The 10,185-nt window shown below is 45.3% G+C and overlaps 1 protein-coding gene and 1 long non-coding RNA gene across 2 annotated transcripts in view; one reads left to right on the top strand and one right to left on the bottom strand.

Moving 5' to 3' along the window:
- Positions 1–232: 232 nt before the first annotated feature.
- The window catches only part of LOC123355240, a 33,904-nt gene continuing 23,951 nt past the window's right edge, over positions 233–10,185 (top strand). Inside the window, exon 1 of the long non-coding RNA XR_006575025.1 lies at positions 233–451. This is a non-coding gene — a long non-coding RNA (uncharacterized LOC123355240). The remainder of the gene's footprint in view (positions 452–10,185) is intronic.
- Positions 2,416–10,185, bottom strand: part of TFAP2E (transcription factor AP-2 epsilon) — a 46,228-nt gene continuing 38,458 nt past the window's right edge. The window contains exons 6-7 of the mRNA XM_044997481.1: positions 4,715–4,856; positions 2,416–3,828 (exon numbers count right to left, since the gene is read on the bottom strand). Coding sequence (XP_044853416.1) covers positions 3,540–3,828; positions 4,715–4,856 — 431 coding nt within the window. The 3' untranslated portion in view covers positions 2,416–3,539. The remainder of the gene's footprint in view (positions 3,829–4,714; positions 4,857–10,185) is intronic.

Genomic DNA, 10,185 nt, shown 5'->3' with positions numbered 1-10,185 from the left:
GTCACTTTCACTTTTCATGTCAGGGATTGTCTTGTGGTTTCCCTAGATTTGTTGTTTGTACAAAATTAATTCAAACAAGATTTTAGATTGAAATTCCAGAGTGTCCTATAACGGGTAGAAAACATGAGCCGGAATCTATTATGACATACACTTTGCCAACAGTGATGTCACATATTTTCCCACGATGATCTATGTAGTCAGCGTGGGAACTCATACAAGGGGAGGTCCTGGATTGTGGAAAGGACCCTTGTGGCGTCTCATGAGGGGAAGGGGGAGAAAATAACAGGGGGGCCCTACAGGACAGGAGTCCTGGCAGGTGAATTCTAGCACTAATGGGATACTGAATAACTAGCATCCTCCTGACAAACACTTGTCGTTTGGATTGCTCGGATTTGCTGCGCTTGCCTGGGAAAGATGCTGATGGAGTGAAGCGAAAAGAGAGACGCCAACAGTAAGCACCCAACTGTCACGTGTTTTGGGGTGAACACCTTGATTTTATTAGCAAGGTTTAATAGCTTAAGGGAGAGGTATGTCACTCATCCTTCTCTGTTCTGTGGAGATCAATGAGTTAAAACAGTATTTTCTGTATATCTAGATATTTATATGGCCCCATCACCAAGTATTTATGGGTTTATCCTCACCCCCACTTGCCCCCCAAAGAGGCTGAGAGGTATTACACCCAGTTTCCTGATGTGCCACTGAAGCACAAATATTACAGAGGCGTTGAGCGCCCGCCTGCCCCATTGATTTCTGCTGCAGTTGTGAGACTCAGGCCTGACTTTTCACAAGTGGTTACTGATTTTAGGTGCCTCCATTTCTGGGTGCCCAATTTGAGGCCATCTTAGGGCCCTATTTGAAGACTGTGCTGGACACCTGCCTTTTATAAACCAGGCTCTTTTTAGGTGTCAAGCTGGGCACCCAAAATCACTAGTCCCTTTGAAAAATGTAGTTCTGGATGCTTCTGAAAACCAGACCTTATGTGATTTACCCAAAGGCAGCCAGGAAGTCTGGGGAAGATCCCACAACCTCCCACCCACTTTGCAAAGAAGCAGTTCCCACCTGAGACATTAGCGAGCCAGGCTTTGGCTCATGAAACTTTCAGAGGACTTACCAGCAGCCCAAAGGGGAAAACGGTGGGGGAGGTAGTTTTTCTCCCTGACAAACTGAATAATTACTGTGCATTATACCCAGATGTTCATGCTGTCTAATGTATCTCTCTGTTTCATTTCAAGACCACTCACCAGAATTAGTTGGTCTATGCAAAGAGTGGCCTATTCACATAAGCAACCCCCCTGTATAACTATGACTATGAAATGACTTCTCACTCCCCCTATACTCACCTTTGCATGTTTATAGATTATAATTATATATCAGCATCCATATTATATTGTTCTGATACCATGCAGCAGATGTGCCTCCAGTACCCCCAACCAGTTCTTGTATATTTCCTGTTCTGAAGTCTCTCTCTCTTAACACAGGCAAGATGATGCTAAGAATGGGGCAAAGTCAGGACTCTCTTGGTTTTGCAAAGCGTTGTTGTTTAGGGATTAGTTTTGCAAACTACAAACTCAGTGCTGTTTCTGCTCCACTTTCCAGTTGATGTGAATGCCGAACGTTTTGGAGAGATGAGGCTTTGGATAAATGGTTCCAGTTTTGGCCCATCTCTAGAGGATTTCAATATAAAAAAAAATCACGTTTCATTTTAAATTGCCAAACATCTCCCTTTCAAGGGTGTTTATGTTGGGATCATTTGAGGGTTTCCCTACGCTTTCCATCAATCTCTGCTATACTCCTAAGGGAAAACTATATATACAAAGCAGACATAGGCCTGAACCAAGACACCTGAGCCAAAACTCCAGATCTGAACACCCTAGAATTTTGCAAGTGTCTGCATAAAATCTGAACCCCAATTCCAGGCTGAATTTCACAATAGTCTTTGTCTCCTGAATCCAAAACCTGGCTTCAAACACCCCAGAACTTTGAGGGGTTCTGGATCCAGATCCTCATTTTGTGAACCCATCTCTGCTCTATTGTCTTCAGTAAAATCAGAGACTTCAATCCTGCAACTGGCTCTGTGCTCTTTGCTCTTTGCAGGATCAGGGCGTAAATCCTAGCTCCAGTAACTCTCAGCTCATTTCTATTAATCCATAGCTTATTTCAGTCAAATGTCAGCTACACAAACAAAACAAAAGGGGGTGGGGGACTTCCCCCTCCCCCCCCAGATTTATAGAACTTTTCCTTCTGGCAGCGCCAGAAACAGAAGAATCTGAGTGTCACAGAGAACATGAAGCTGTTTTCTTCAAATAAAAAGAGGTTTATTAAGATAATGAGAATGACACTGTGGTGTGTTGTACATCGATTGCAGCTTTCAGAGAAACAACAGCAAGTACAAAACCCTGCAGAACTTCTTTAGTCATTATCATCACAGCCTGTTGCCCATGCTACAGTTTTGTGACTCCAAAACTTCATTCCCATTTCTAATGGCAGAAAATCCAAAGACTTTCCTCTTTCAAAAAAAAGAAAAAAAAAAAAGAAAAAAATCCCAATTCAATTAGATATAAATAACTTGCACTGGACATTTTAAAACTTTCAGATTTAATTACACATAAATAAATATGTACAGATTTAGAACAGTTCAGTTCAATTTGGCCTGGTTCAAGTTCTGCTCCTTGTGCTTTATTAATTATTATTATTATTAATTTTAGAAACCTGTGTGCTGTTATTTGTAGATGGTGGAGTTTTATTTAGTCCCAGGTGTAACTTAACCTGCTTGACCCCATTGGCTTGCATGTAACATTCCAGAAGGTTCTCGTTGATCAGTTCCCATTGTGGAAAGAAGTCTGAGTGTAAGATTGTTCTCCTGACATGGCTCAGGGTTCCATAGGCCCTGGAGAAAATCTGTAGTGAGTGTCAGTTTGTTGCAAACTGTAAACAAAGTCTTGAAACCTCTTGAAAATCAAGGCAGGAACGCTGGTGATTTTCCTCTTGTCTTGGGCATAGGACTATTGTGTAGGTGGCATCATTGGAAGATTCCCTGTCTGCCTGTTGAAGGCAAGTTATACATCCAGATCTGCCTGCAATACAAAAAAATCCCACCTGACTTACTTCTGCCTCAGTTTCAAAAACATGTTGAGTGGCTGAGGCCTTTCCTCTCTATTGATTTTTCGGTGTTTCAGTTTGAACAGACTCCTGGAGCACTTCAGTATTTTGTTGTGGGTTAAAAAACAAAACAAAATAAAATTGCACATGACTTGGCTTCCTGCATCCACAATTAAAATAAACAAAAGCCATCAACCTGTCTTATTCTCTCCATCTCAGTGATGTCCATTAAGGTTCTTTTCTTCTTCTTTCTTCTTAAATTCTTTAAATCTTCTTGTTTATTTGTTTGCTTTAAGAGTTGCGTCCCAAGTTCAAACACTGTAGTTCGGAAAACATGTTGCACTGGGTCTTAATATTTTTTTTCCAACACCAATAAGATCAGACCTCCTATCATGAGCTGGGAAGAGCTCCCCCCAGGGGAGGGGTAGGGAGGCGGCATGTTATTTCCGATGCTTCACGTCTTTCTCTGATGCTTTAGAGTCTCCAGCTGCATGCCCATTCCCTGTGCTGTTCATGAACATTTTATCCAGCCCCTTGAGGGACTCCACCAGGTAGTTCTGGAAGGCTGTGAGTGCTGCGCAGATCGCTGGGCCCCCGAAGCCGTGGGTTATCAGGCTGAAGTGAGTCAAGCAGCTTTGGACACCTGGCTCTAAGATGAGAGACGGGCGGCTGTTCCCAAGCGGAGAACGATCCTGGGCCATCAAGTCTGCAAACTCTTTACAAATTTGCCTACAAGAGAAAGGAAGTCATTGTGTTTTTAAAGAGCTGGGAATCTATGGTCCTACATTTCTGTTTGTGCTCTGTTTCTGTAATTTATTTAATCTGTTATCACTGGGGGGACTGGCTGAGCCCTGAGCTGGTGGGGATTGAAGGTCATTTCCATTGGATAGCTGTTTGCTAGCCTGGACAAGATGAGTTTGATGGGTCTCCGATTTGATTCCCTGTGCATCATTAAGAAGCCCCAGTAAGAATCATGTTTGCACAGGTGTCACTGAGGGCATGATTTGAAGGCAGTGGGGTTGCACAGGTATTACTTAGGGCATAATTTAGCCTGCAGAATCTTTATGATTGGTGATGATGTCCGAGAAGGAAAGAACCTGGCTCGAAGCTCAGATCCCAGGATGAGTTTGCAGGACTGGCAGTTAAATAAAACCCTCTTTTGCTTGTAAACTAAGTGAAATGATCTGAAAGTCTCTGAGGCCCAAGAAGCAAGGAACCACATGCAGCTATTTTTAAGGAATCACTGTTCAGAGCAGACCACCACTTGAAAACAGTTCGCTTAAAACAATCCAACAACAAAAAATCAGAGGAAAGTGTTCGGTGAAGTGATGCATTATCCCCACGGGAGATGTCATGAAAGGCAAACATAAGCCAAATGCATGCAGACTCAGTGAGCATGTCCTTTCAATGTTCATGTTCGTCCTTCCCATGTGAGTGCATGAGGCATTTCACTGTGTTGTGTATCCGTTGGATATGAGTGTGTGCAGCACATTCCCGTGAGTGTGTCCTCCTTGCGAGACTGTGAGCTCTTTGGGGCAGAGACTCTCTTTCCATGATATGTATATGCAGTGCCTAGCACGAGGGGGCCTCCATGCTGCTGGGGATGCATACTCACTTGGTAGCCAGAAGCATGTTTTTCCGGGTGTGGAGTTCGCTGGGATCGGAGTGCTGACGGCACAGGTATTCCGCTGCTGCCTTCGCTGGGAACTCTGTTTCACACACGTAACCAAAATCCCGGGCCAGGTGAACCGCTTCACCTAGAAGGAGGGCAAATTAATGAGCTGGGTCTGTACTTGTGTAACAACAAGGGAGCATTTTCTGCAGACATCTCCACATATCTTATTGGGATGCCTGGCTCATTTCTGTTGGGGCTGGAGGCCCTTTTTCTCAGATCTCTAGGCAAGGGGAGAACAACTCTGGACTCTCCATGGTTGGCTCTAGCATTCTGGGAGTAGCTGTGTCACACAGTGGCTAACCCCTGTGAAGTAGGTCCAGCTCTCCTGTGCCAGGACAAGTGCTCGCATCTGGCCAATTACGAGAGCAGGGCACCACTAGGGGCTATAAAGGACCAGGGAGGATCAGAGACAGGAGGGGAGTGAGGGATGCTCCCCTGGTAAAGGTGATCTCCCAGCGGAGAGGCTGTGGGCTCTCAGCTGGGAAGAGAGGAGCTGTCCTCTGGATGTGGAAGGGCTGCACTGGCTGTCGTGGTACAAGGACAGGCGCGGACTGGGCTGGAGAGCTGGGGCATGAGGAGGGATGCTAGGGCAGTATGCTGTGGGTACTGCTTTGGATTATGCTGGGGAAGTTCTAGACTAAGGTTGTGGCACTTTGTTGAGGTTTACATGCATGGGACTTCTGTAATAAATGGAACCCACAAGGGCTATATTTATACTTGGGAAGATGCTTTGGACTCTTTCTGGAGATGCTCCAGGAGGGAAACTGAGGCAGACAGGCCTGTCGTGTTGCACCTGCCACAAGGGGGCCCTTCTGGAGGTGCTGCGCTATGTCGAACTCCCACCGAAAGCAATGGGAGTTTCTCTTACCCTGCTGTGGGAGAATCATGCCTCAGGAGTCCTGACTGACAGTGCCTGGCTCTAAGAACAAAATCCCTCCCTCCCTCCCTCCTTTGCTGGCTCATAAAATAACACGCCAAAGTCAATGTGGCTGAAGGTATATCCGGGTGGAATTTGGCCCATTGTGCTGTGTTCTTGAAGGAGGAAGAGTAACAGAGACATCTCTGTCCCTCCCACCTCCCCCATCATCTCTCTCTTTCTCGCATCTGTTTTCTCCTCCTATCTTTTCCTACTCGCTCTCCTATTTCAGAATCAGAGTAGGAGAGCGAGTAACCACGCTGCCTTACCACAAACCCAGACTATCGAAGGGGACTGACTTCTTTTTTGGCAGGGGGTCACCCTAAGCTGGTGATTACTCCAGAACAGGGGAAGGGGGAAGCACAGGAGGAATAGAAGGAAGATAGGTTCTTGTTTGTATCCTTCCTCACTGAACAGAAAGGCCTAAGGGGAGAGTGCTCAGCCTGGGTATCCATCATTCCATGGAACTGGCCTCTCATTGATGAAATTGATCCATCTTCAGGCATCCCCATGGAAATAATCAGAGCTGATGGCAATTGATCATCCCCAACCCCCCGGTTAGGCAGACAGAGCTAATTTGACTCACCCCCCGTTGTTCATACGTATTCGGCCATCCATCCTAACAGCATTAACCTAGTTCCCATAGCTGCCACCCCAGCTCCGAGAATCATAGAATCATAGAACTTAAGATCAGAAGGGACCATTATGATCATCTAGCCTGACCTCCCGCAAAATGCAGGCCACAAAAGCTGACCCACCCACTCTTGAAATAATTCCCTCCCTTGACTCAGCTGTTGCAGTCCCCAAATCCTGGTTTAAAGACTTCAAGTAGCAGATAATCCTCCAGCTAGCGACCCCTGCCCCATGCTGCGGAGGAAGGCGAAAAACCTCCAGGGCCACTGCCAATCTACCCTGGAGGAAAATTCCTTCCCGACCCCAAATATGGTGATCAGCTGAACCCAGAGCATGCGGGCAAGACTCTCCAGCCAGACACTCGGGAAAAAGACTTTCAATATCCCAACATTGACCCTCGGTACTAATTACCAGTGGCGGCACGTTATTGACCTATTGACTAAATAGTGTTATCCTATCAAACCATTCCCTCCATAAACTTATCAAGCTTAAACTTAAAGCCAGAGAGGTCCTTCACCCCCACTGTTTCCCTCGGTAGGCTGTTCCAGAATTTCACTCCCCTGATGGTTAGAAACCTTCGTCTAATTTCAAGCCTAAACTTCCCGACTGCCAATTTATATCCATTTGTTCTTGTGTCCACATTAGTACTGAGCTGAAATAATTCCTCTCCCTCCCTGGTATTTATCCCTCTGATATATTTAAAGAGAGCAATCATATCTCCTCTCAACCTTCTTTTGGTTAAGGAAAACAAACCGAGCTCCTCAAGTCTCTTTTCATACGACAGGCTTTCCATTCCTCGGATCATTCTAGTGGCCCTTCTTTGTACCCGTTCCAGTTTGAATTCATCCTTCTTAAACATGGGAGACCAGAACTGCACACAGTACTCCAAATGAGGTCTCACCAACGCCTTGTATAACGGGACTAGCACCTCCTTATCTCTACTAGAAATACCTCGCCTAATGCATCCCAAGACCGCATTAGCTTTTTTAACGGCCACATCACATTGCCGACTCATAGTCATCCTGCGATCAACCAGGACTCCAAGGTCCTTCTCCTCTTCCGTTACTTCCAACTGGTGCATCCCCAGCTTATAACTAAAATTTCTGTTAGTCATCCCTAAATGCATAACCTTACACTTCTCACGATGGAATTTCATCCTATTACTAATACTCCAGTTTACAAGGTCATCCAAATCTCCCTGGAGGATATCCCGATCCTTCTCCGAATTGGCAATACCTCCCAACTTCGTGTCATCCGCAAACTTTATCAGCCCACTCCTACTTTTGGTACCGAGGTCAGTGATAAATAGATTGAATAAGATCGGACCCAAAACCGAACCTTGAGGAACTCCACTGGTAACCCCCCTCCAACCCGACAGATCACCTTTCAATACGACCCACTGCAGTCTCCCCTTTAACCAGTTCCTTATCCACCTCTGGATTTTCATTTCAATCCCCATCTTTTCCAATTTAACCAGTAATTCTTCATGCGGTACCGTATCAAACGCCTTACTGAAATCAAGATATATTAGATCCACCGCATTTCCCTTGTCTAATAAGTCTGTTACTTTCTCAATCGTGCGGTGAAGCCTAGTTTGGGCTTCCCGTATGAAGCTTCTCAATTTCCTTTCCCTCCTCACTCCCTCAGCCATAACTATATAATGAAATACTAGGAAATCAGAGTTGAGGCAGTTTTGTGTGGGCGGGCGCATGTGCGCAACATGAATGAAAATATATTCACTTCTGTGGAACAGGGAGACGGTGGCTATAAAAGGGGGGTGTAACAAAGGACTGGAAGTTGGGACTTCTTGGCTCTGTCCTTGGTGCTGGTGGAAGCATGTGCTAGTGGCTAAAGCTCAGTGTTTTGAAGGTGACTAGTGATTTGGGTGCCCAACTTGAGATATTGTAAAGGGGCTTGACTCGAGGGTCAGTCCTCGTAACATTCTTAACATGTTCTTAAAGTGCTTTGCCGACTCAGGGCCTGGTGGAGCAGGGGCTTCCTTACCTGTTGGAATGAAATAGATTGGGGCACCAGCAGGCCAGTGTGGCGCAGGAGGGCACATGGCAGAGATGGCCATGAAGGAGAGCTGTCAAGTGACTTTACACAGGTAAATGCCCTAATTCAGCTGACATTTCACCCCGTGTGTTTCTTTCAGTGCCTGAGCAGTCCCAGTAAAGTCTTTGGGCCAGAAGCCTACATTAGCCACATTCTTTTCACACATCTCTTTTCTGGAGTGTTTGAGAGTGTTTTGAAAGTTGGAATGTACCCTGGTATCTTGTGCAGAATTAAGGCCAAATTCATCCCTGGTGTAACCCCAGTAAAGCCTGCACCCAAGATGCCAGAGTGCAGACCACCAAAAATCCCATGAAAAATTCCAAACACCAATTTCTATTTCTACCAACTTGCCCATGTGTCTATCATTGCAATATCGTACTAAATATTGTCATTGGGATTTGCATAGTATATTCATGGAGGACATCACAGTAGCTTCTGCTCTTCCCTTTCCCCTGGCTCTAGCATACCTTGCTTCATTTTTATAAGAAGATAATAAGACTGGCACATGAGACTCAAAAGAGACAAATCTTAAAAACTGGCTGAACCTTAGCACAGGAGAAGCAGCGTGTGAGTTCTACTTGAAGCAAAGCTCTGGAAGCAAGCAAACTGTCCACTAAGCACTGGAGACATACCTCTAGTACAGCCTTATGTGTCTAATGTTCTTCTTTTGCTATTTTAGGTGATGCTTTTTATTTCCCTGTCTCATTTACCCACGGACACCAGTTCTCCCTCCATCTATATTTATGAACAGCTGTGCATCAATATAAAAATATAATTAACGCTAAAAAACACCCAGTAATAAATAAAAAAATGAATAAATAAAAAGTACAGAGGTTGAAGAGGCAAAGGGGAGCAAACAGATTAAAATAAGACAGCAAATGTCCAAGCAAAAAGGGCCTGAGGCACAGCAGGGCAACCTAGTTTCTGTCTGCTGAAAAATGGCAAAGCAATAGCACCTTCCCCTGGGTGAACCATCTTCCAATACCATAACACTGCGTTGCAAGAGGAAATCGTATCCATCAAGCACACATGGCACCACTCTTTTATTTACTATGAGCCATTAAGCAATAACCAAAAAGTCAGCAGCCTCGTGAAATCAAAATGTATATTTCTTCCTTTCTTTCATTCTTTTCTTTTAATGGAAATCAGCCTGTCATTCAGCACGCACCGACTGCCCTTGGTAACAACCTCCGCCTAATGAAGCGGGTCATTTAATTTGCTGGCAACAATGGAGACGATTTTCTATTCAAAAACTGCAGGCAGCTGCCTCCAACACGCTGGGCACAAATACAATGGATTCCGAAGCTGGAAGGGAGTTGAAGCCACTATTTCATTTGTCTCCTTCCTGTCTCCTTTGGTCCATAGATGCGGTAGCGACATCATCATTTCCACAGTGTGAAGGCTGGGAGGAGAACTACTAAACATGCAGCTTTAAGCAAGGGGACTTCATGCTTAAAGGCAAGTTATATGTTGACTATGAGGCCCTACATAGCATGAGTCCCATAGCCTCACTCAGCATCCACCACCACATTCACAGGTCAGCCACTACAGACTATCTCCCTCCACACTCCCTTGAAGGCCGTTTCCCCCCAGCTTCTCTTTTGGGAATTGAACCTTTCTGTCTCACACGCCAGTGCCACTGGGTCAACCTCAAGCATATTTTTACGGAGTGTGCAGAGCACTAGTGTATCATGGATCCATACGTGGGGGCAGCTAGGACTGGAAGTGCATTTGACCTATTTCAAAGGGAACATGTGGAGATCTACACAAGTCTGAGTCCCAACAAAACAGGTCTGTTTGGGCCAAG

The sequence above is a fragment of the Mauremys mutica genome, chromosome 23, assembly GCF_020497125.1.
Source record: "Mauremys mutica isolate MM-2020 ecotype Southern chromosome 23, ASM2049712v1, whole genome shotgun sequence".
Taxonomy (NCBI): domain Eukaryota; kingdom Metazoa; phylum Chordata; order Testudines; family Geoemydidae; genus Mauremys; species Mauremys mutica.
Note: the sequence above shows the minus strand (reverse complement) of the source record. Positions and strands in the feature narration are given on the sequence as shown.